Here is a 27,464-nt window from a genome sequence, read left to right as displayed (position 1 = left end):
AGCATTTGTGTTTTCTACTTACTTCTGTGCTCCCTGAGACAACAGCTTTGTCCACGGTCACTAACAATGGTTCTCCCATCTGGCACACTCCCAGCGACCACTCCACGCAACGGTGATGAGCCCAACAAGTGCCTGAAAGGGTTCAAGTGACAAGGGGCAAACGAAGAGCATTAAACACACTGAGACTAGTAAGTACACACGGAAAACCCCCAAATCTACTCTAATGTGTAAAATGCACAACAGCATCCTATATTTGTGAGACCACGAAAGCAATCCTTCTCAAAATGTGGTCCAAGCATGGTATCACCTAGGAGCTTGTTAGAACTGCAAAAGCTCACATCACCTACTGAATCAAAACCCCTGCAGTGCTGCCAGAAATCTGCTTTAACAAGCCCTCCAGGTGACTCAGATGCACACACGATTGAGAACCACTGAATTAGTGAAAATTTGTTTTTAGTCATTTTTATTTATAAATTATAAGACATTTTATTTGGAATCTGACACATAAAATATAACAGACATTATTTAATACGTTGTTTCTGCAAAGAGGACGTATGGCAAATCAGCTACGTGACACAGCTCTCGTCCGCCCCAGCCCACACGGATCACTAGTGAACCGTCTGTCACGCAGACGTGAGCCCCTCCCCATCGACACGTGGTCCCACGGCAGCACATCACCAGTCTGCACGCTGCACCTTTACAACAGGAAACCCACAAGGCCGAGACTACTGCCCTTCACCCTACACGAAACAGACCCAGACGGCCACGCTCTCCAAGTTCTCAGAACCCTTTAAAATTTCTTTCCTCAATTGTCAGATCTCCACGGCATTGCTCTTTACACAAGGGCAAATGCAAATATTTATAAAAGCACCCAGCCTAGTGTTAGCCCTATGCAGATGCTAAACAAATTAGGTAAACATAATTAGACAATTTCTTTGACCTAAGCAGGCATGCCTACCCCTGACACTTTTTCACAATGTGATCATATTTCTAGGGGAAAGGTATTTACTATTTAGTTGATAATTCACTAAAATTAAAATGCTTACAGAATCAAGAGGTAATTATTACTGAAGCGCTTAATACCTGTAGGATCAAACAAGGCTTGGACGTCAATGGCATCTGGAAGGCCAACCAGACTGAGTTCATCCCACAATTTACCAGCCTGGTCGTCTGAGGCAGTCTGCGTGCTTACACTGACACAAGACACTGTATGCTGCTGAGATCGTTCTCTGGGAAAAATAAAATAAAATCGACGTGAAAGTCACAACAAGTAGAAAATGTTTTGTTTTAGAACAACTTACATATAATGTATTGCCAGATCCATTTTAATTTATTAGGCATAAACTGTCATAAAACTTTTAAAACACATCTGTTACTTTCATACTCTAATGTAAAACTGAGTTGCTACATTGCATCATCTAAGTAACAGCTAAAAAAAGGTCTCCAATTCTGTAAGAAGTGTAAAAATTACCATTGCAAATTTATTTTGCCATTCTATCATTAAAAAAGAAAACTGATGTTCTAATAATCTAATGAGGAACCATATTTTATCACATAAATTGAATATTCTCTTTGGCCTTAAAGGCTCATAAAATATAACTCAATCAAATCAGAAGTTTTAATTTGCTTTATCGTGAGAACTACCACAACAGAGCTGCCAGTTAATTTTATGTAAAGAAAGGTTATTTGCCAGGGGAAATGAAAACCCACCACCAGAGTGAAGAGGGAGGGAGTGGGAGCAAAACGTGTCAGCTAGAGCTTCCTCATGGTCCCGTCCACAGACCCCGACAGCTGGTCTGTGGCATGACGGTGCCAGCTCTCTTCCACCAAGACGTCACCTCATAGATCAGAAGTAAAAAAGCAAAAGCAAAATACCTACTAGTGGCTTGGGGAATAAGGAAGGTAGTGTAACAGCAAAACACACAGTATAAAAATGAATGCTGAATAAGATATACAACACATAGGAGATTTCGGTTTTTTAAGGCCCCTAAAATTCAGATATTAATTGAGGTCATTAAGTAAACAATGACTACTCTTGTGTTTAAACATTAAATACGGGAAACCAGACGGCTGGCACTAGAACTTGAATCTTCTCCTGACACCACTGTATTGAACCTGATATAATTCTGAATTAAATCACTATTGAATATAGACCACAACTCACTGCACTTCTGTTTGCTGGATATTTATCATGATTCCTATTAAGAGAAAATCAGCACAATGACCAGGGTACTAAACTTTTTTATACCTGGAATCATTGAAAGAAAAAAATTAACATATTTCAATTAGTACATTTGAACAACAAACCATATAAAAATAAGCAGTAGTATTTTTCTATGTTCAGCATTAGAAATGCAGACTCACTTTTTTAAAAAGTTTAGCATGCTATGCTTACTTTAAAGTCTTGTTTTTATAAATGCCCACAGTAAAATGAGAAAAACTCTTTCCTATTAATATAATCTTAATTCCTACAAATATTCATTACTAATCATTGTTACTTTATTGGGAGGGAAAAAAAGACTAACAGTGCATCTACAAAGACTCATGTATTGTTTTAACACATTTCCTTTGCACTAGTATTTGATGGGAGGACGGGTGTAAGAACCCACGGGATGACTAACCAGTCTGTTATTACCCAGGACCCAACCAGTGGCTTAATCAAACTTCACCATCATGTTTGGTGCCAGTTTGTACATATGCACCGTTATCAGTAAGATGCTGATGTCAACCCTGAGAACAACAACAGCCCAACTTAGGAAAGAACATCAAGAGATGTCAACTGAAATACATAGTCCCAAAATTTTAAGTCTACAACAAAAGAGGAAAAGACTCCTTGATTATATATTCTTATATTTAGTGCACCAAGAGGAAAAATGATTTAAAAACCTCATTTTCAAATTTAAAAAGAATTAACTAGCTGTTTATCTGGTTTATAGTTAACAGCTATAATAAGAAAATAAGACCTAGCCGGACCATCAGCTCTAATGCGTCTTTTGAAGCAAAAATTAATATAAGACCCTGTCTTATTTTACTACAATGTAAGAGTGGGTCTTATATAATATAGTGTAAGACCAGGCCTTATATTAATTTTTGCTCCAAAAGACGCATTGGAGCTGACTGTCTGGCTAGGTTTTATTTTCGGGGAAACACGGTAACATATTCTGTAAATATTTAAAACCACTATCAAGCTAAATTAATTGTCTACCCCTAAATAATTTCCAAATTTTATAAATGTGGTTTATTCCTAAGGTCCATTAACTGGCTTGTTATTATCATTTAATAACTTGGTAAACACTAAGTATATATGAAGACTTTCATTAAACCAAGGCTATTTTTACGTAATTATCGTATTAGCTCATACAGACTTTCACTAAAAGCTAACTTAGCTTATAAAATGAGTAAATGAAGCCCAACTATATTTCCCAGAACAGGTGCTTATATAATTGCCATGACTCAAGGCAGAACATGAGAAATAACCTGGTCCAGTCCATAAATATGCTAATTACTGATGGACCTTATAAGTTTGCTGGACTTTTAATATATCTTATTAGGTCATGAGCACTCAATTTATCACAAAAGGTAAAGCTCTGATATATGATCTAGCTATGGCCTTTAAATTATCAAGAATCTCCCAATACAGTACTTCTACACTTCCTTAAACTGTTCCACCTTAAATTCTTCTACAAGAGTCTCTCTCTTGTTATTGTTTCATTTCCTCCTTCAGGTCTTCAAGGCATTGGCAGTAGTTCAAGAGAAGGAGCCAATCAAATAAGTACAACACAACAATGCCGTAGCACTTAGATTTGGATAAAAGCCAGAGGAGCACTTGGATGATTACCTCATCACCCTCAAGGGAGAGCGCTGGGGAGCCTTTCCAGGCTAAATTAATTTTACACTTTCGCATCGACCTCAGAACATTCTATTCCCCCGACTACCAGAGCCAAGCCCACAGATGACGATGGCCTTTAACCAAAACTCGACAACATACAAGAAGAGTTTTAACTCCAAAAGCAAACATATTAGACAAGCGTTTTGGGTAGGTCACTATGATATCGATGAATAGAGACACACATAAACAGTTACATAAATATCTTAGTAAATTCTTGTTTCATTAAAAAAAGCATCTCCTTTAACTTTGGAAAGGGCACTCTCAGCATGTAATTACTACCCAGAGAGCAAGTCAACCCTGCGTAAGAGTTCACAAGACAGCTCCACATGGAAGGAAAGGAAAAGGAAAAGGAAAAGGAAAGGAAGGAAAAGAAAGGAAGGAAGGAAGGAAGGAAGGAAGGAAGGAGACACATAAAAGACGGGAGTAGTGAAAACCACTTCGGTTTTGTTGTTCTCCTATGTTTGGCCTTACAATTGATTTAGAGGAAGCAAAGAAAGGTTTCATTCATCTTTTTATCTGCTTTCCATTTATGTTACGTTCTTTCAAGTTTTCTTCTAAAAGTTAACTTCTGTGATCATACTGCGTTTGTTATACATACAATTAAGATAAACTTTTTTAAATAAAAACTTTTGAGAAAGGAGATGTTTGTTGGGTAAAAGGTGAGTCATAAAGCGTCCTATGAATGTTGAAAACATGAGAACATTCAGTAACAACACCATCTATACATTCACAAACAATGCAATGAAAGTAAGTGATACACAGTCTTAACGCATTCTAAGCAGTTAAACTCAAAATTGCTTACTTTCTCTGTCCTCTTTGTTTTCGTGGTGCTGCGTTTTGTATTTTCTCACAGGTTCCATTGCTGCTGTCATCGATGTCCTTCTTGTTAGAAGGTTGGTTTTTCCACGGCAAGATGAATCCAGGCGTCACTCTAAACTGTTTTAAGTCTCCTTGTCCTAAGGAACTTTTTTCACCACAGTAACAAAAAGCGCAGAGCTGTTCACTGGTAGAAATGAAAGGAAGGAAGACAGAGAAAAAGAAAGTAATTTTACTTAACTATTTTAAGTAACAGATACTTGTGCTTTACAATTAAATATTATGTTTTTAGTGTAAGCTAAGCCTAAGAACAATTAAGAACAATAATATAAGAACAATTAAGTTTAATAAGAATTATACATTGGCTATTCCATTTTTCCACAGCATGATTTTTTAAGTAGTAACGTAGCAAATCAAAAAAATTCTCGTTTGTACTTGAAAACCAATTTTGTTTTAAATCTGACTCAAGAAACTTAAGTATTAAAAAAAAATAAAGTAAAGCTAAGACTGGGGAGGAGGGTAGGGTTTAATGGTCACGCAATTACATCCCGGCTCTGTCAAACAAGTGGTGACAAACTTTCCTTTAATGACAATGATGGCACATTCTTTATACACGATAGATGATCCAGCACATGCACACACATGGAGAGAGAAATGTAAGTGGTTACTGGGTTAGGCAGTGAGTGCTGGGGCGAGGAAGGCCAGGGCTGAACGGGAAAGGGATGACGAGGCAGAGCACAGCACTTGCAGCGGTGAAACTTCATCGTATCGCGCACTGTAACGGCAGACACGTGACATTATGCATGTATCAAAACTAAAGAACACAAAGAATGAACCCTAATGTAAACTATGGACTTCAGTGAATGACCCAGCACAACAGGTTTATCAGGTGTAGCGAATGTACCAGCCGGAGGCACAATGCTAATCATCAAGGCGGCTGAGGCAGCAGGAGGCCGGGAATGGGAAACCACATCACTCATTCAATCGACACGGACAGGACCTCAAGAGAGCACAGAATTCGAAGGACTGCTCCTCTTGGATCTGGTTCTCTTCACAGCACATCTACGACTGCTGCACGCAAATCCTTCTTCTCGGCCAGTAAACTCTCCTCCACTCCCTCTGTCGTACCCACCCCAGGAGCTTTCATGATGCCTTCCATGAACAGGTGATAGCAATAACCTGTATCTTCTCAGGTGACTGTTAACCTAAATTCATACTGGGCCTTTCTCAACTAATTCTTTTGTTTATGAAAGTTACCTATTTAAGTTTTTCCAATTTAATGGAAAATAGTTTTTCCAATCTATTTCAGTTTAATGACAATTTGTGTTGTCCATTGATACACACACACAACACACACAATTAAACGTGGTCTACTTTGCCAGTATCTTACTAATGTTCTAATTTCCTTATTTACAATTTTCTCTGAGCCACTAAGCGTACGTTTCTCTCAGCGTACCCCACTGCTGGTATGTTTCTTCCCCTAGAAACGTTACCCATGAGAAGCAACAATAGATGATGACATCCGCCTTATCAAGGACTGATGAGAAAAACGCTGCTGCAAAAACCGAGCACTGCTTCAAAGTACTGACAAACGATATCTTAACTTTCAATTTTATACCCAAGACCATCACTCAAATGTGAAAGTGTAATAACATTATTCCTGGCTTAGAGGACCTCAGAAATTTCGCCACACACCAGACCCACAATGAAAATATTTTTAGACAAGTACTCAAATTTTTAAAGAGTTAGGAAAGGTTAGGAGATGTAGGAAGTAAGGATAGTCAAACACCTCAGAGTAACTGATTGTTAACATGGAGTGGGGGTCAGGGAAATTTCTGGTTTCCGCTGTGGATGTACAAAGCTGCAACCAATTCACCTGCAACTGAATGAAAGGCACCTAAGAAAGAGGTAACATGCAAGCACCAGCTTACCCTGGACCTGGGAAAGACTGACCTGCAAGCAGGATAAGACGACTTCAGTGAGAAGTCCCCATCGAGTGCTATAGGCCCAGACGGAAGCAGTGTGAGAATATGCCATTCATGGCCCACAGACATGGGGACCCTAACCCACTCACAGGCTTCAGGCTGGGCACCTCCGCAGGTGACCATGGCAATGGCACAGCACACGGAAGGTGGAGGTGGAGGTGAAGGGTCCTGGGAGAGCAGCCGCGTGGTACAAGCCTGGAAAGGGGAACAGCCGCCACATGGGGAAGACACAAAGACCCACCCCGATCTCTGTGCCCCGTGTTTCCTGGGGAACAAAAGCCTTAGGCTGGTGGGAGAAGGCCAGCAGAAATCCCCACGCTGCCACAGCGAAGACCGACTGTGGGTGGGGGCACAGAAGTGGGCGGGGGGTTGGGGGGGGAAAGACAGCGTCCTGGGTCCTGACCAGCGCAGGTCCCCTACACAGGCAACAGCAGGGCCACTGAGCACGCCAGTCCCCCAGACCTGGGGACGTGCTTCCCTCACCGTTAAGTTGAGTCAGAACAACAGTAAATGTCCTGCCAATCCACTCTCCAGCGAAACTCGCATACATCACTAGTGGGACTGCGAGACAGTGCAGTCGCCGTGGAAAACACTTTGGCATTTCCTTTAAAACGAACTCTCTCCTAGGTATTTACCCAAGTGAAATAAATAAAACCCCATGTTCACACCAAACCTATTGAGTGAATATTTATACCGATTTTATTCATAACTGCCCCAAACTGTAAACTACCCAAATATCCCTTCACTGGGAAATGGTAAACAAATTGTGGTAGGTACCTCCATAAAATAAATCCTACTCAACAACAGAAAGGAAACAACCACTGACATATGAGTAACATAGACTATTAACTCAAATGCATTAGCTAAGTAGAAAAGCCAGAATCAAAAGTACACGTATTTTATGGTTCCATTCATATGCTATTGTGAAGGAACAAACTACAGGGACAGAAAATAGATACGTGGTTGCCAAGGGTAGCAGCTGGGGTCAGGGCTGACGACAAATGGGCATTGGAGAATTTTTTAATATGATGCAACTGTTCTTTTTTTTAATGGGATGTGGAGTACAGCATAGGGAATATAGTCAATGAAACTGTAACAACTATATACTATGTCAGAGGGGTCGTAGATTGGGGGCATTATCACTTTGTAAGGGTACGTGTAAATGTCTATTATATTACATTGTTTTGTACACCTGAAACTAATTTAAAAAGATAGAACTAGAAAATAAAATAACTAGAAAATGGAATGCCAAATGACAGATGCAAAGATATGAAAATATGGTAAAGTACGAAGACTAAAAAAATCTATCAAAACTGTAAAAGTTTGAAATTCTTTCAAAATTAAGTTTGATGGGGTAAAGAAACATGAGGTCTGAGTCTTAAGGGCAACCATCTTAAAAATAAAATATAATGTGTAATCAAGAGAAAAAAATCACCAATCCAGTAGAAAGTGGAAAAACATAGGACTCACATGACAGTAAGGGAGACAAATAATTAACTGAACTGTCGGGAAAGCATAAGTGTTACAAAGAACAGCAAAGCAGGATTCATGGGTGAAATGAGGTAGAGGCTGCTGTTTTATTTATTTCTCATCCTACTCTTCTATTTTGAAAATTTTCAAAACTTCCCCAAAATGGCGGGGCAGGGTTGGGTGGGGCACAGAGAACCCATTGGACTCAAATTCACATCAGGTGCTCTCTTTCCTGAGCTGACTGCAAGTAAGTTGAGGCAACATGGCACGTCAGAGGAGATGCGCAGGGTGGGCAGGGTGTGGGGCAGGCGTTTCTGGGGAGTAAGGCACGTGACAGACCTGCGTGTTAGCAGCATTGAGGAGGCCACTGTGACAGCAGCACAGGAAGTAACACATGAAGTCAGAGAGGTAGGCAGGCTCAGATCATAACCTGTAGAATACGGTGTGGATTTGAAATGTTAAATGTAATTTAAATACTTAATTTAAATATAATAGCCATTAAAGAGAGTTGGGGCAGGTCTGATAGGTGTTTCAAGAATGCACTTCTGTAACTGTACTAAGAACAACGTGGATTGTGGAAAGTAAAGAGAAGAAGCAGAGACTAATTAAAACACGATTCTTGCCCCCTGAAAAATAACGGGCTTGAATCCAAATAGTAAGTAAGTGAAGAGGGTAAGGATTGTTTTGGGAGATCTTCTAAAGTTGAGCTATAGGATTTAGAATATAATACGTGAGAAAAGTTAGAAATTAAGGATTAACTCAAGTTCTTGGCCTAAGCAATTGGGTGAATACTGGTATTATTTATTAAAATGGAGAACTCTGGGCAGACGATGTGGGGTCAGACTGAAGAGCGATTCAGGGCATGGTAACTAAGGGTGAGTGTCTAGCGAACTTCCAAAAGGAGGTGTCAAGCAGACAGATGGATAGAAAAGTCTGGAGCTCCGAGAAGTCAGCCCTGGAAATAGAAACGTGGGGTTCATTAGCACACAGACACCATCTAGCTAGCGGTCAGACTGAATGCACGTTCCAGGGCGTGAGCAGAGGGAAAGCAGACGCGAAGCGCTCCCACCATAAAAGGGGGGCGTTCCCACAGAGGCAAGCAAAAGGCTCCAGTGCGAGGAGGAAGTGTGCCAAAAGCAAAAGAAAACACTTCAAAAAGATGGGAGCATTCACTGAAGGATGATTTCGTGGTTTTGTTCGTGTCTTTCACGTAACATAAAAAAAAAACCAAAAGACTTCAAAGCTGCATTGCACACAGATAGATTATAGGTTATAATGTCTAAGAATAAAGAGAGGGTAGGTTATAAGAGTATAACTTAAGTTTACAGGTAAATATCAAAATCCATTCTTATGCTAAAAGCTTGGTTATTCTTCTGGTGGGAAGAACACCCTGGGAATGTGTTGTCCGAGTGTGAGGAGAGCAGAGTGACAGGCTAGACTGTTGCAGAGCGGGTTGTAGAACGGATTCTACAATCACCTAAGCCACAGACACACTCTCCCCCAACTACACGCAGAGGTGTCAGCCTCAAACGTCAAGCTACTAACTAATCAAAGTAATCCAGATTCACATCCCAGACTTCACTCTCTGAATGTTCTAGGCAGTCAGCTCCGCGCACTCGTCTGCCATCAGCCGCATTCGCTCTCTCACCTGATTTTGGCTTCTACAGCAACAGAGACCAGGGAGCTGGCAGATTCCTCAGACACCGATCGCTGCAGGGCCGGCACTGGCTCTTTGCTGCTGTCCCCTTCCGCTTCCGCGTCCTCTTCTGCAGACTGTTCTTTGATTTCTGCTTAATAGTGAACAAGGGAGGACCGTCATTTTTGCATTTAATCTTTGGTGAATTCATCTATAAAGCACATGTCAGAAAGGAAAAAGCATGAAACAAATGACAGCACAAAAGGAAGCTTGTGTATATAATCAATGGCATTATTTATGTTTATTCTGTATCACAAAATGATAATCAGATAATGTCACACATGGCATACTTTTCCTTGTCCCCAAATTATGAGTGACTCCGAGAAGTTTCCTCTTAGTAATAAATGTTAAGAATCTTAAATTCAGGATTATAGCAGTTCGTGTACAGAACAAATGTATTTCGATGTGACTCGTTAAAAAGAAGTTTCTTCACAACGTATAAACTGAAACTATCATTAAAAGCCATTACGCCCTCTAATTATTAGCCATTCTAAAAGCTAAAGAACTGAAAAAACACACACTGACTTCATTGCCTTTTCCAACTACCCTCAAGACTCCAACTGCGAACCCTTCACACAAACCTAAGTGCTGAGAGGATTTTCAAACACGCTCGCTGCAAACGTCCCCCTTCGCTTTAAATCAGTCTTTCCTACTCTGTCGCTAGACAGCATTGAGCACCACTCCACAAGCACGCTGACAGGATTCCGTGCTCTGGGCTCCACCCCTGTTTTCTAACTTTAGTCCTTTCTGTACCCCCTCAACTAACGCGAGCATGCATGTGCTCTCTCTCTCTCTCTCTCTCCCCCCCCCTCCCTCCCCTTCCATTCGCCACCGCACTTCAGGAAATGGGACTCTGGAGTGACTGCACTCCTTGCCTCCCCGTCAGCTAACCCTTCCTAACAGGCACCCACAGCCCGACCCGGCAACTGCCCTGCCCACCACCATCAAAGGCAACAGAGCTAACAACCTGGGCCCACTCTCGAGCCTTCGAACATTCCGACATCACAGACTTCCTTGCCCCTTAGTGAAGTGCTCGTCTACCTTAGTAAGCAGGGAGACACAAGGGATGCTGCAGGCTGCGGCACCAGAAAGACCCGGTCCCAAGTACCAGTTCTGCCAACTACTATCTATCCAACTTTGTGTAAAAGCATCCCTCTCAGGCTCGATTTACTTGCCTGTGAAATTAGAAAACTCCCATCTCGCTGGCTCCTGAGGTTGCTAGCAAAGATCAAGTGTTCTATTGTCTGTCTTTTCAGCGGGTTTCTTTCAGCCCTTTGCACGCCATGCATGCACACACCCTGCGTGAGTTCTTTCCTCTGGGAAGAACGTAATTATTACCCAGGTTCCAATGGTGTCCTCTGGATGTACAGGTTTGTAAATCAACAGCCCTAACTACTCTCCTGCGTTCCAGACCCAATTTTAACTGCACACTAGATACATCCAGCAGCTTGAACACTAACTTTCACACCAAATTTGATCTCTTATCACTAAGATCAGCACTTTGATTTGACTTTCCTATTTTTGTGACTATCGAGGTCTCATACATTCAAAATGAATTTTAGGGAGGTATTCTGACAAATGAATAATTTTAAAAACTAGTAACTGGTTAGAAAAAATACAAACAATTGTAGGGGCAGCCAGATGGCTCAGCTGGTTAGAGCGCGAGCTCTCAACAACAAGGTTGCTGGTTCAATTCCCACATGGGATAGTGGGCTGCGCCCCCTGCAACTAAAGAATGAAAACAGCAACTGGACTTGGAGCTGAGCTGCACCCTCCACAACTAGATTGAAGGACAATGACTTAGAGCTGAAGAAGCACACTGTTCCCCAATATTCCCCAGTAAGAATAAATAAATAAATAAATAAATAAATAGTACAAATAATTATAAATCCTGTCAAATCATAAAATTAATGGTGAAATGAGGCATCAAACAGATGGTTTTGGTTTTCCTATTAAAAATAACATGTTTCTTTTTCAAACTGAAATAGAAAAGTTATTGTGGGGCCTATGAACCATGGTGCCTGACCATCTATCCCCAGCCACAAAACTGATATAGAGTCCCCAAATTGAAATCTACAAATATAAAATACATTTACATCAAAGAGTTCTAAATATATTTGCAAATTTTATCATATTAAAATTTCTAATCACTATCTAAAAAAAGACACCATGAACAAAATGAAAAACCTGCATCACAGCCTGAAAGAAAACAGACATAGTCGGTCTCCCCAGAAAGGTGTCCAGCTCCAGAGTAGAGCCCATGGACCAGCACAGCTCAGGCCCTGCAGAAAAACGGACCAAGGACCAATCCACACTGCTGCTCGCTGAGCTGCTCCGTCTTCAGGAGGGCGCAGAGTGCTCGGCCCCACGCTGACTTCCCAGCCTCCTGGCAGCAAGCCCGGCAGGTTCTCACCAGCAGAATACGAGCAGAGGTGACCGTGCAGCATCCACAGCCCTAAAAGGAGGTGCCTCTCCGGACTACACAGCAGTGTTCCCTCTTTCCTATGGGCTGGAACGGGGACACGTCAGCCACCCGGCTGCTGAGGCAGGTGAGACCAACACTCTCGGGACAGGCAGAGAAATAAGATGGAAGGTGTGGGTCCATAAACCACCATAGGGAGCAAAGACGCCCCTCGGCCGGGACCTCTCTCTCTCAGAAATACTACACGTGAGGAAAAACTGCTGTTTTGCTTAAGCCACTGCTGTATTCGGGGGTCTCTGATAGCACTTTAACCCATGCCCTAACACACAGAAACCGGAATCAGGAGTAGGGAACTGCCACGACAAAAACTTAAAATAATGGGTTGGTGATCCGGTGGGGGATGAGAACAGTGATACTGGAGTTTGAAAATCAAACGACTCCTTTTATGCTGTATCAAAATATTTGGTATGTCTGTGACCTGCAGTGACTTGGGAAGCAGAATTGGTGTCTACAGAGCCAGTCGCTCTAGGGAAAGCATCTGGAAAGAGCCATAAGTTACTGTGTTGCCTGCCCTGTAGCACTTTTACAACCAGACAGAAAGCAGTGCAGATCTGCTGGAGAGATCCTCTCTGCCTATTATAGTCAAACTGTTATATTATAAGGACCATATATAAAATTACCTTTAAGGAAGCATTTCATTTCTACCTAGAGATGCCCAGAGTACGTCCGGATATGCTTTTTTTGTACCAGTCCTATTACTAGATAATGGGAAATGGTAAGAGTCAAGAGAAATGTAAAGAAAGAAGAAGACTGTCAGAAGCTTACAGATACTGAGCCCAAGGGACCAGGTCACATGCCATTACCTTCCCCTGGGAACACGGCTCTTCTAAGAGCCAAGTCCGTTTAGCCTCCTCCCCAAACTGTGTTCGCTCCAGCGGGGGCTGGCCTCTCTGCTCTCAGCGTGCTGCTACGGTGTCCACACTTACGGCCTCGCGTCCAAATTTTGCTTCTTCTGACAACTGCAGCACAATCCTAGCTAGTCCCTTATTTTTGTCCTTCTTAAAAAGAATATACATTAACATGCTCAACATTTTTAGAGATTTTATTTGCGTGCAACTGAGGTGAAACAAGCAGGAGGGCACTGTGTCTGTCTCTGTCTGTCTGTCTGTCTCTCTCTCTAATTGGAACTAGAAGGAAACAGCAAGGTGAAACATGAATGTTAGTGGTAGGCTGGAAGGTTTTCGGGTACACACCTTTTGAAATTAGGTTCCCAGCATATCAGATGGGAGATGGGAGAAAAACAGGCTCAAACTATAGGCACTTTTTTTCAAATGGGAACAGGACTAGGCCTGAGCCACAAACACATTAGAAGGCTGGCTCTAAGAGTTCACCCCAACCTCTCTTTTCTCCTCCAGTTACTAGTATCCTGGCTCTCCCACGACCTTAACAAGGCTTCTGCTAAAGAAGCAGTAGGGGTTGGTGCGGCTGGCTTTATCTTTGGTTTGCATTTTGTCGTTTTGGTCATTCGTTCTTTAAGGAAGGAGGACTCTTACGACTGCTTCCTAGGGAACACTTCCAGTCACAAAATAGAAAGAGGTATCCGTAAATATGTGAAACTATGTAATAAGAGAACCTATCTTTTTAAACTGTCACTCTTCATTTAGGAGAATAAATTGGATCTTACTATCCGTCAAAGTCAAAGCAGGACAATTAAACTAGTGTTTTTGTCTCTCTCTTCTCCTAGCCCTGGTCTTCAGAAGACTGTCCGAGTTTGGCAGCAGAAAGTGGAACAGACTGCTCTGGGAGAAAGTGATGTCATCCAAATTTCCAACCAGAGATGCTCTGGGTAAAATCACCGTGGACGCAGTGACAACTGAGGAAATCGTCCTGATGCCAGTCTGGAGGACCCCAGTTACTCGTGAAAATGCATTATTGAACAACAGGCTGTGCTTCTGTCTGAAGCAAGAACGCCAACCATTCAACCAATGAAAAAGCCCCAGCTCGGGGCCTCTGCCACTCTGCAGAGTTGTTGCCTTTCACAGGGTTCTATTCGTGCGAAACTGTGAAAACTGGGTACACAGACACTGTTATAAACTCCCCAGTGTCTTCCTCCTTGCTCTGAAACTGACGTCAAATACAGGCAATGCCACTGGGTGAGAAAACGCTCTCAAGACAGAAAGGCGTGGGTCCCTGCACCCCAGGAGATGATGAGAGGGGGCTGATTTTATCTGGAGCATCTACCTGTGTTGAATCTCCAACCACTAGGTGGCACTAGTGCGGCAGTGACGGTACTAAAGAACCTGATGACCTAGGTAAGGGGGTTCCTAACAGAACTTGGACAGCGCACGTTCAATAGCATCACCTCTGTGCTTCTGAGGAAGCAAAGATAAACGGGATGCGACGGTAAATTAGACCTAACGCTTGCCCTCACTCAATGCAGCTCCACCTCCCACAACTCTTACTTAGTCCTGAACAGTTGACTCTGTGACACAAAAAGTTTCAATTAATAGCAAAGGCTATTTGCTGTGTTAGTTAAAATCAAAGGCTTGGACTCAACTGGTCCAGGATTTGCACCCTAGCCCAGCCACTTGCTAACAATGTGACGTTGGCAAGTTACTCCACCTCATCTCAATTTCAGTGTGATCATTTAAAAGATAGCTAAAAGCACCGCGTGTAAAGCCGTCTTTAGGCTCAAAAGGGTAAAACATGGAAAGCACTTAGCCCAAAGCCTAAGGTATATAGTACGTAAATGTATGTGGCTGCTATTCTGATTATTTACATTCACGCACTATATTCTAACTATGTACTTTCCCACCTAGTTGAGTATCACCCGCTAGATATTGAAGTCTTGATGTCAGATCACACATTATTAAATTGCATTGTAGGAAGTAACAGAAATGAACAGAACGTTTATTTAGAACTTCGTGGCTATATGTGAGGGAGTTAATAAATCATCACTTTTGAATGATTCTTTTTACCAAACAGAATCTTGAGTAACTGCTGTGTACTACACCTTCTATTCAGATGGTGGCCAGGACAAAAATAGTCAGGACCCCAATACTTGATGGATCTAGTCGGGAGACAGCCGATGATAACCACAGGATACACCAATTGTTGTGCTGGGGGTACAGCTTAGAAAAGATTCAGAAAGGAATTGGAAACCCGGCTAAAACTAAAAGGACAAGCACGCCTAACAGTTCCCTCACTTCACTCTTCCTGTTAAATAACATCTGACATATTATCCTCATTTAAAAGATAAGGAAACTGAAGTCTGAAAGTGAAACACGCTCAAGATCACAGCGAACAGTAGCAAAGCTGGAATTCACCAGGTTGGTAGGACTCAAAGGGCTTCCTTCCCACACTACACACTGCAGACACTGCGTCTGAGTGGGGCACACACGGCTCGTGAATAAATAATGTTAATGTTCTACAAACCGTGTTACTGAGGAATCATTTGTTGAATATGAGATGAAATCTGAAAATGTACGGTTTTTCTCTTTATTTTTTAAACACCACTGAATCAGAATACAGAGAGAACATTTATAGCCAAGTTCACAGAAATAAAATATTTTGATTTGGGACAATTATGAAATTATTTCCCTGAAAGATTAAATTATTATTTGAAAGGGTTGTATGTGGTGTCTTGCAAATACAGAGGGTGCCAAGAAAATGTATACACATTTTAAGAAAGGAAAAAAAGTATTAAAATTGTAATACTCAATATATACCGATATCAAAAGATGAATACAAGTCATGTTTGACTTCTGCAATGACAAGAGGTGCTCAAAGTGGTCACCGTCAGCGTAATTTTAATATTTTTCTCCTTTCTTAAAATGTGTACACATTTTTTGGGCACCTCTGTATATTCAGTAATCTCAGTAATATGACATCATAATAGAAGGCAAGACGTCAAAAATATTCCAATGTCCAACTATGGCCGCCCTGATCAATCAGTACACAGTCCGTTCTTTCAAAGTGTCATGTCTTTTAATGGATTTTTTTAAATGTACTTAATCAAGAGTTCTAGGATATCGAAGAGAGAAGTTACGTCTTTACTTTTGCTAACCTCTGAGATTTAGAAACCTAAAGCCCCATTTCACTATGAATATATGATCAGCAGAGTGGGATAGCAACACCTGTGTCTCTGGCACCAACAGCAAGCAGATAATTTCTCATCACGTTCAGTGTTTGCAGCTATCATTTACCCTCATCACTACTTCAAAATTACAGTAATTATTAAATTAGATGTTATAATTTAAGTGTAAATAAAAAAGGCTATGAAATTATGAATTTGGCTTTTTAACTATTTTGATAATATTTCGACATAACTGTTTATCTTTGCAATCTTAAGTTTTTTATTGTATCGACTGAAAAACACTGCTTGAAAAAAGTCTCCCAAAGGGGCCAATGGCACCTTCATAGGAGACGGCACCCCGCAACATGACGCGTTCTACAAAAGCAGGTACTGTTATCTATTTTACAAACCAGAGCCAATCACAAAATCTGAATGATGGTCAATACTTGCTTAATTAATTATATACTGCGTAAAAGAAAGAAAGCAGCTAAATCTTATTATATACATAAAGGATTGCAAAAACCATAGAGAAAAACACACAAAATATTTTAAATGGGCTATACTTTCTAATTATGTTAGTCAACACCAGCATTTGTTTTTACTACTTATCCAAACAATATGCATGTTTCTATGCTTTAGTCAATTATGAAGTAGAATAAAAATCATTTTTCTCTCCTAACTCCCTTTACCTTTAAAGAATTGCAATACTTTTCATGTTTCTTTTATACTAAGACTATGTATCTAAGAAATTGTGTAATCATGTCCTTTCCGATAGCAGTGGTCAAAAGAAGTCAGTGTTCTGACAGCTACATTTTCTAGCTGTGTTTGTATCTTACTGAATCTAGTGTATCCACTACATCCAAAATGGGTTGTAAAGCGAAACAATGTAGCACTACACTAGAAACAGCAAACACTGTAATTATCCTATGTTTATTCACTACAGTATTGATACTGATTGGTAATATGTAGGAAGCAGTCACTACTTTCACAGAGCACATAGACTTTAAAATATAAGCAACTAAACAAATAAAAATGTGAACATGGTTTTCTCTAGAAGTTAATACTTTCACAGCTAACTTAGTCTCTATACTTATCCATACTTCCATAAATTTTCACAAATACACATTCCTGTTATAATTCTTAACATGATTTTTTAAAAAATGCATGCACAAAGGATTAACAATAAGAGTCCAAAACTTATGAAGAGCCAAAAACTACACTGACATTAAAATAGTAACGGATAAAAGTCAACTGCTCTCTGGATGTTTTAGTTATTAAAAGTATTTCCTTCAGTTTTTCTATATAGTAACTTTTTTAAAACGTACTTTAATGAATATTCATTGTTTGCAATTAATTTAAAAACCTAAAACCAACATATTACAATGTACGTCTTCACCATATAATAATAGCTATTTATAGCGATCTTAATCTCCTTCTGAGAAATAGCTTTACTTAGGCCGCAAAATTCAGTGTGAATACGAAAAGAATATTTAAAGCAATATCGTCATGGCTACTTTCCAGTAAGTGCTGACTATGTCCTCACCACTTGATACCACGCATTAACTCATGTCAACTTCACAACAACCTTATGAAGACAGCTGTCAGGTCTGGGATTTGACACAGCTAACAAGTTAGTCTGTTACTGTTTCCTAGATGCTGGTAGAAGACAGGAGACTCCTGGATCCAAGACAAAGGACTTCATTACTCACTGTACAGCAAGCAGCATGAGGACATCGTGTCAGTTCCCTTTTGGCCCCCAAGTCTCACAGGAGAGACACCATGGGCTCAACGAAATGCTTATACTCACAGTGAATTTGATTACAAGGAAGGAACAGGGGGCCTGGGGAATCCACTGCTTTTATAATAAGCAGTAAACAAGCCCGCTCTTTGTCTCAGAGGAAGACATTGCCTCATTTTTCAAGGCTGCTCCCTGCAAACACAGTCCTGAGAAATGGCCCAGAGAAGGAGCAGTCGAGGCCGTCCATTCTTGGCAAACTCAACAAGTGCAGGGTGGGAGAGATGCGCCCTGGGTCTCAGGAGGAGTCCTCCCAACAGCAGCTACTACCATCGGCTCCATTTTACAGATGAAGAAGCAAGTGAGAGGTCGAGGAACTTTGCTCACGAACACAACTGGAGGAGCTGGGTTCAAACACAGGCAGGCGGGCTCCAGACACGAAGCTAACCGCTACTTAGTGGAAGAGTGTGAGCCGAAGTCACAAAATTAAAGAAAACAAAATAATTACAGAACCGAAAACAAGAGGAACCACATGAAGTAACAACAATAATTCTGCAAACAATGTTGGTAATGTGGAAGACGGACTAGAGAAAACACAGCATCTAAAACAGTGGAAGTGATGAAAGAAAATTAGTCAAGAAAGACAAATAACAAGTACAACAAATGTGCATAATGATTACTAACTGACAAAGAAACAAGACTAAATGGAAAAAATATTCAAAGGTTCTATGGAAGAAAATATTCTTGAAACAAAGGAAAAATCAAAATCTGTGGATCAAAGCAGCTCAACCAAAGCAGCAGAAAAAATCACCTGGCCGCCTGTCCTAGCCCTTAACAGAGGAAGCAGACAAAGGGTAAGGGAACAACGGAGCACAACCTAACCTGTAAGCCCGACCTACGTCGGGGACGCCAGCTCCCGCTTGGTATCCATTCTTTGCCTCTGCCACTGAAGCCCCACGCGGCTTCCATTCCTGTCTCCAGGAGTGAGCTCTGACTATTGCACTGGGATTCCACAGATTGGTTTACTTTTTAAACAGGCAGGGTCAGATAGACATGTTCTCTAAACTGGTCTCAGAATTCTGTTTAACCGATACAGAGACATGCTTCTTCTGCTCGGAGAGGGACAAGAAATCATGTGGCACCCAAGGCTGCAGGGAACCATCTTCCATCAAGGGCAGCCAGCCAGAGAGTGAAGCTGACTCAACAACAACAACAACAACAACAACAAAACTGAGAGATGCAAAGAAACAGGCGCTTTATGCCAGCAGGGAGCCTGAATTAAGCCAACTCAAAACCCTGAACATCTGACCTCTGAACATGACAGCATATGACCCACAGATTTCCTTCTTTCTTGGAATCTCTGTTATTTTACTTTCAGTAACAATATCCTAGCAGACTGAATCCAATAAATCAACATCAAGTTTCATACACCATCCAAGGGGGGTAAGGGGGCTATACATTCTATTCAAGCACCCAGAAAACATTTACATAAACTAATTACATATTAGGGAACAAAAAAACTCCACTAACAGCAGTCTAGGTAATTTGGAACAACCCTCCCACTGAAGTCAAATGAGAAAGCCCAGTGAAATATTTTAAAAAGTAAACAAGTGTTAAAAGCATCAGAAAACTAACACGGTAGTAAGGAATCACCATCTGACGCTCCTGGAGAGCAGCAGGGAGGAAGGTGAGCCTGGCATCCCGGGCTGCCTTTCCCATGGGGGTGTCAGCTGCTCAGGAAGAGGCAAAAGTCACAATGCCCCTAGAAAGTGTACGACCACGGCGGTTCAGTGGTGGCAGGAACCCCAAAGGGCTGGGGATTAAGAGTAAAAGTGCCCCAGAAATAAATCAATCCACACAAGGGCTGCTGCACAGCTTTGCATCACACGCTTAGAACAGACAACACAGCCGTGACACTCAACTGAGGTGGTCTTAGGTAACTAGTGCCCCAGCCGTGACACTCAACTGAGGTGGTCTTAGGTAACTAGTGCCCCGAGGTATCAGCCGAAAAAAAAAAAATCAAAGAAAAACGACCTTCAGAGGGAAGAAATCATCAACATATTCCCACAAATAAACTGTCAAATATATTGTCGGGCACCTACGCACATAATCAGTTCCACGAGGAAACAAAACGACAGAAGCAAGAAAGGGCCAGAACAAGTGCAACTGAGCCACAGGACTCTGGGCACCGGAACAATCAAACAAAAACTTGAAACCAACTGTTACAGGTAATAAAACCCAAGCATTAAAGTTTTCAGGAGGGAACTAGAAACTATAAAAGGTGATGTTGCAAATTTTAAAAAGAATACATTTTAAAATACAGGAAATGGGCTCAACTGACATATTTAACAGCAGATCAGACAAAGCTGAATGGGTATAAGCAAGGTGGGCGGCCTGTTCAGATCTGTCCAGAATAAAGGACAGACACAAAAGAATACAAAACGACAAACGAGAAGATACATGGCAACAAACACAGTGGCACAGTCTAGTGAGCACGTGGAGAGAAGGAGGAAGAATGGTGCAAACGCAGTACCAAGGCTGCCATAAAAACGGACACAAGTGGACACTTTGGTCAGCGTTGCTCAAGCAGTTGTTCTCTGTAATCAGAAGTGTCTAGATGCTGATGGGAACCACTTCGAGCACCTCTTGTAATTGCAGAAGTGTGACTTGTAGTCCTTTTGTTATAAGTATATACTGAATATTACAATTTTAATACAGTTCCTTTCTTAAAATGTGTGTACATTTTTTTGGCTTTTTGGCACCTTCTACATTTGAATATATAATAGCTGAGAATTTTCCAAAACCAATAAAGACTTCAAGGAACCTCAAATTCTAAAATGTAAAAAGTGTACAAAACCAACACTACAATAAAATTAGAAGTTAATCACAAAAACAAAGAGAAAATCAACACAAATACTTAGAAATTTTTAGAACTCTCAAATACATCAGAAGACAAAGAGGAGATCAAAACTACAATTGAAAACCACTTAGAAAATAATAAAAATAATTAATATCCAAATGTAGGAAAAACACTAGAAATCACGTTAAAAGACACACCAGCCTTAAACATTTTAATTTTTGGTTTAGTAATTAATGAAAATTAAGGAATTAAAACATTTATTCTATAAGGTGGAAAGAACACCACAATAACTTACACAGCTAACATGATACGAACGGTGAGTTTAGCAAGATTGCAGTGTATAAGGCAAAATACAACAATAAATGATACTTTTATTTATTAGTAATGTGCAATTAGAAACCAGCATCTAAAATTTATCATTTTATAATAGCTCCCCAAGAAATAAAATAATTAGTACAACTGACAAAACATAATCAGTATCTGTACAATAAAAATTACAAAACACCATGAAGATATCAAACGAGCCCCAAATGGAGAAACATGCCAGGTTCATGAGATGAAGACCCAACAGAGTAAAGATGTCAATTCTCCCCCAGTTGATGTACAGGCTTAACACAATTTCAATTAAAATCCCAGCAGGATAATTTGTTTAAAAAAAAAAAAAAAAAAAAAAGACAAGCTGATTCTCAAATGCATATGGAAAGGCAAAGGACAAATAATGGCTACAACCGTTCGGGAAAAGGATAACACTGGAAGACTCATACTTATATAAAAACTTGTTTCATAACTTTTTTGAATAGCTGAAAACTTGAAACTACCAAAATGTCTTTCAACAAGTGAACGGTACATCTATCTATACAAAACACCACCACTTGGCAATAAAAAAGAACAATCTAGATTGTACCTAGAACAACCTGGATGTATCTCATAGGTATTAAGCTAAACGAAAGCAGCCAGTCTCAGAAAGTTACACATTGTATTTTGTTTATTTGGAATTCTCAGAGACAAAATTATAATGAGGGAAAACAAATCAGTGGTTGCCAAGGGTTAGGGAGGCGAAAGATGTGACTTTAAAGGGACAGCACAAAGGAGTTTGGGGGGTGATGGAAAAAGCCAAACAAGGCCAAACAAACAACAACTTCTTAGTCTGAAGGTGTCATTTAGCCTTGTGTTAATTACAACAGGGAAGTAAGGGTTCAAACAAACACTCGCTGCCTCTTTAGATTCTTGAGAATGGAACTGATGTACCAGAGATAATTTGAGGAACGTTCTCTCCAGGTGGGACTTTGAAAAGTCTGTAGCCTTTGAGAAACTAAGAAACCAAGTCAAAATTCTAGTGAAAAATGGAAAGTGGGGGGCAACTGGTTGGCTCAGTGGGTTAGAGTGCTGTGCTCATAACGCCCAGGTCGCCGGTTTGATTCCCACATGGGCCAGTGAGCTGCGCCCTCCACAACTAGACTGAAAACACTGACTTGACTTGGAGCTGATGGGTCCTGGAGAAACACACTGTTCACCAATATCCCCCAATTTAAAAAAACAAATTAAATTTTAAAAAAAGTAAAGTTGCGCAGAGAGTACAGAGGTAGTTACTGGCCCTGAGGAGCTGAGGCAACGGTCAGATGTTGGTTAAAGGTACAGAGACGCAGTTACATACACAGGACGAACAGTCTACAGATGTAACACACGGACATGATGACTACAGTTAATACTGTACTGAACACTGCAAATTTGCTGAGAGTAGACTTCAGAATAAAAGAAAGCAGGAGAAGCTATATTAATTGCAGAGTGTGTAGCAAGTAAAGTTATTGGGGTAAAGAGAGGCCTTACACAATGACAAAGGGGTCAATTGTCCAAAAGCACATAACAATCCTTAACACATATGCATCTAACAACAAAGTGTCAAAATACATGAGGTAAAAAGGATAGAACTATAAGGACAAATATATGAGTCTACTATTACATATGGTTGTTAACACCCATCTCTCAGAAATAGGTCCAGCAGGCAGAAAATCAGTAAGGATATAGTTGAACTCAAAACCACCATCAATCAACTGGATATAATGGACGACTATAGACTACTCCATCCAACAACAACAAAATACACATTGTTCTCCAGCTCACACGGAACATTCACCAACAGACCACATCCTGGGCCATAAAACAAGTTTAAAATAATAGAAATCACATAATGTCTGCTCTTAGACCACAATGGAATTAAACCAGAAGTCAGTAACAGAAAGACAACTGGAAAATCCCAAAATATTTGGAGGTTAAACAACACACTTCTAAATAACACAGGGCTCTAAGAAGAAATTTCAAGATACATTTTTAAATATTTTGAATTAAATAATAATGAAAATACAACTGATCAAAATTTGTGGAATATGGTGACAGAGCTTCGAGAGAAATTTATAGCATTGAACGTATCTATTAGAAGAGAAAAAAGATCTAAAATTAATCAGCCAAGTTTCCACCCCAGGAAATTAGAAAAAGAGCAAATTAAATCCAAAGTAAGCAGACAAAGAGAAATAAAAATTAGAGATGAGGGGCACTCGGTTAGCTCAGTTGGTTAGAGCGCGGTGCTCTTAACTAGGCTGCTGGTTCAATCCCCACATGGGCCACTGTGGGCTGCACCCTCCACAACCAGATTGAAACAACTACTTGACTTGGAGCTGACGGGTCATAGAAAAACACACTTAAATAAAAGTTTAAAAAGAAATTAAACACGAAATGATTGGAAAATAGGACATCAAAGAGAAAAATCAATGAGACCAAAAGCTGGTTCTTTCGGGGGTAGGGGGTGTCAATAAAATCAATAAACCCCTATCCAGGTTAACTGAAAGAGAGAGGGAGGGAGGGAGGGAGGGAGGGAGGGAGGGAAAGAGGGAGGGAAAGAGGGAGGGAGAGGGAGAGGGAGAGGGGGAGAGAGAGGGAGAGAGAGAGAGAGAGAGAGAGAGAGAGAGAGAACGAGAACACAAATTACTAATACCAGAAATTAAGGAGGGCCATCACTACAGATCCTATAGACATTAAAAAGATAACAAAGGAATACTATGAGCAATTCTATGCCCACAAATTTGATAACCTAGATGAAATGTATCAATTCCTTGAAGGACACAATTTACCAACACTGACCACAAAAAGAAAGAAACAATCTGATAGCATTATACCTATTAAAGAAATTGAATCAATAATTAATAACCTTCCAAAACAGAAGGCACCAAGCCCAGATGCGTTCACTGGTGAATTCTACCAAACAGAAGACAGAAGATATTCTGTCTTCCAGAGTCTTCTGGAAGACAGACGCAGAGGAATTCACTTCCTAACTCATTCTATGAGGCCAACAATACCAAAAACAGACAAAGACTTTACAAGAAAACAAACCAAAAAAACTACACACCAATATCTCTGATGAACACAGATGCAAAAATCCTCAACAAAATATTAGCAAATCAAATCTAACAATGAATACAAGGAATTATACACTACAACCAAATGGGATTTATCCCAGGTATGCAAGACTGGTTCAACATTTGAAAATCAATTAATGTAATCTATTCCATCAATTGGCTGAAAAAAAGAAAAATCACAAGATCAATAGTTGCAGAAAAACATTTGATAAACTCCAACACCCATTTAAGATTTTAAATAAACCGCTCAGTAAACTAGGAATAAAGCAGATTTCTTCAACTTGATACAGAATTGCTATAAAAAGAAACCACAGCCAATATCATATTTAGTGGTGAGAAACTAGAAGCTTTTCCATTAAGATCAGAAACAAGGAAACAAGGGCCCCCTGTCACCTCTCCTTTTCAACATCGTACTGGAAATTCTAGCTACTGCAATAAGACCAGAAAAGGAAATAAAAGGCATACTGATTGGGAAGGAAGAAATAAAACTGTCTTTGTTCACAGATGTCACAATCACCTATGTAGAAAATCCAAAAGAATCAACAACAATAAAATACTCCTGAACTCATAAGCAACTATAGAAAGGTTTCAGGATACAAGATTAATAGACAAAAGTCAGTCATTTTTCTATATACCAGCAATAACCAAGTGGAATTTGAAATAAAATATATACCATTAACATTAGTAGCCCCCAAAATGAAATACTTAGGTATAAATCTAACAAAATATATAAAATATCTGTATGATAAAAACCACAAAAGTGATGCAAGAAGTCAAAGAAGCAGTAGATAAATGGAGAAATATTCCATGTTCATGGACTGGAAGACTCAATATTGTCAAGATGTCAGTTCTTCCCAATTTGCACTATAGATTCAATGCAATTCTAATCATAATCCCAGCAAATTATTTTGTGGATATTGAAGAACTAATTCTAAAGTTTACATGGAGACCCAGGAAAGCCAACACAATATTAAAGAAAAACGAAGCTGGAAAACGAACATTATCTGACTTCAAGACTCTACAAATCAAGACAAAGTGGTGCTGGTGAGCAAATGGTCAATGGAGCAAGAGAGCGCCCAGAAACAGACCTACATAAACAGAGTTAACTGACCTTTGAGAAAGGCGCAAAGGCAACACAATGAGAAGAGGTAGTCTTTTCAACAAATAATGACAGAAAACTGGACATCCCTGCACAAAAAAATAAATCTAGGCACAGGCCTTACACCCTTCATAAAAATTAACTGAAAATGAATCACAGACCTAAATATGAAAGGCAAACCTATAAATTTCCTAGAAGATGACATAGGAAAAAAATCTAGATGACCTTGGATTTGGCACTGACTTTTTAGATATAACACCAAAGGCATTGATACACAAAAGAAATAACTGATAAACTGCACTGCATTAAAATAAAAAATTTCTGGTCTATAAAAAAACACTGTCAAGAGAAATGGGAGAAGATATTTGCAAAAGACATACCTGATAAGGACTGTTATCCAAAACATATTAAAAACAATCTGATTTAAAAATGGGCCAAATACTTTAACAGACACCTACCAGAAAAGATACACAGATAGCAAATAAGCAGATGAAAAGATGCTCCCCATCGTATGTTACCAGGGAAATGTAAATCAAAAACCAAGATACCACTTACACTCCTGCTGGAATGGCTAAAATCCAAAGCACCGACAGCACCAAATGCTGGCGAGGACGTGGAGCCACAGGAACTCTCAGTCAGTGCTGGTGGGGACGCAAATGGTGCAGCCACTTTGGAAACAGTTTGGCGGTTTCTTACAAAATTAAACATACACTCACCATATGATCCAGCAATCATGCTCCTTGGTATTTACCAAAAAGAGCTAAAAACTGATGTCCACACAAAAATCTGCACACAGATGTTTACAGCAGCTTTGTTCATAATCATTAAAACTTGAAAGCAACCAAGATGTCCCTCAGTAGCTGAGTGGATAAACCAACTCTTGTACATAGGTACCACAGAATATCCAGCCATAAAAAGAAATGAGCAATCACGCCATGAAAGGAAACTTAAGTGCATATTACTAAGTGAAAGAAGCCAATCTAAGAAGGTTATACGCTGTATGATTCCACCTGTATGACCTGTAAAAGGCAAAACTATGGAGACAGTAAAAAGGTCAGTGGTTGCCAGGGTTTGGGATACAGAGAGCAGAGCACAGCAGACTTTTTGGGCAGTGAAGATACTCTATGATGCTGTAATGATGGACACACGTCATGATGCATTTGTCCAAACCCACAGATTGCACACCACAGAGGGAACCGTAATGTCAGCTGTGGACTTAGGGTAATAACAATGTGTCGACATAGGTTCAACTGTAACAAATGTGCCAGGCTGGGGGGGCGGGGGGGGCTGATAATGGGGGAGGCTGCGCATGTGGGGGCAGGGAGTATATGGGGAACCTCTACGCCATCCACTCAGTTTTGCTGCTCTAAAAACTGAAGTCTATTTTTAAAAATTATGCTAGAGGTAAACTGAAAGTATCAATGTGACCAGGTGTTTCTAAGCATGTGTACACTCTCCTATCTATGTAATAACCAACATATCCCTAAAATGAGACAACGTAACTAATTCTCAACAAAAACAACATGATCTTCATCCCCAGAGCCTAGATGTTTCTCTCTAACACTATTCTCTCCACTAAAAAGAACTAGGAGTCCTCAGAGAGCGGTCCATTTCGTGTCTTGGGGTAGAGAGAATTAAAGGCAGGCCTGAGAAACAGCGGTGAGCTTTGAAACCTTCAGAGGTGATATTGAAAAGTGCTTGGAAACCAGCGGGAAGGGGCTCCCACTAGCCACACTTTGACAGGTTGAATGGTAAAAAGAAAAACTGTAATTAGCTAAATCATAATTAACCAATTATAAGTCACTAAAACAAGGCCCTGATTATGTGATCATTCTCAAAGAAAAGTGGGATTCCTCTTCTCAAGTAACTGGCACTTCATTCAATTTGATTTTATTCATAAAGGGAAACACACAGAACTGGTTAACAGCCGCCACCTCCAAATGGAGGCCAGGACCTTCTCACCATCAGTTTAACAAACTGATCCATGAAATGTCCTGCTACTTTCCC

General features: G+C 40.3%; 1 protein-coding gene across 17 annotated transcripts in view; it reads right to left on the bottom strand.

The window, feature by feature from the left end:
- KMT2C (lysine methyltransferase 2C) overlaps positions 1-27,464 on the bottom strand; it is a 222,470-nt gene that overhangs the window by 138,452 nt on the left and 56,554 nt on the right. For 15 of the 17 annotated variants that reach the window (XM_074315065.1, XM_074315070.1, XM_074315069.1 and 12 more), the window contains exons 3-6: positions 9,809-9,950; positions 4,692-4,892; positions 1,084-1,229; positions 23-132 (exon numbers count right to left, since the gene is read on the bottom strand). In XM_074315065.1, coding sequence (XP_074171166.1) covers positions 23-132; positions 1,084-1,229; positions 4,692-4,892; positions 9,809-9,950 — 599 coding nt within the window. The remainder of the gene's footprint in view (positions 1-22; positions 133-1,083; positions 1,230-4,691; positions 4,893-9,808; positions 9,951-27,464) is intronic. The other 2 variants (XM_074315066.1, XM_074315081.1) reach the window with 1 other exon arrangement.

This window comes from Rhinolophus sinicus, linkage group LG11, assembly GCF_036562045.2.
Source record: "Rhinolophus sinicus isolate RSC01 linkage group LG11, ASM3656204v1, whole genome shotgun sequence".
Classification (NCBI taxonomy): Eukaryota; Metazoa; Chordata; class Mammalia; order Chiroptera; family Rhinolophidae; genus Rhinolophus; species Rhinolophus sinicus.
Note: the sequence above shows the minus strand (reverse complement) of the source record. Positions and strands in the feature narration are given on the sequence as shown.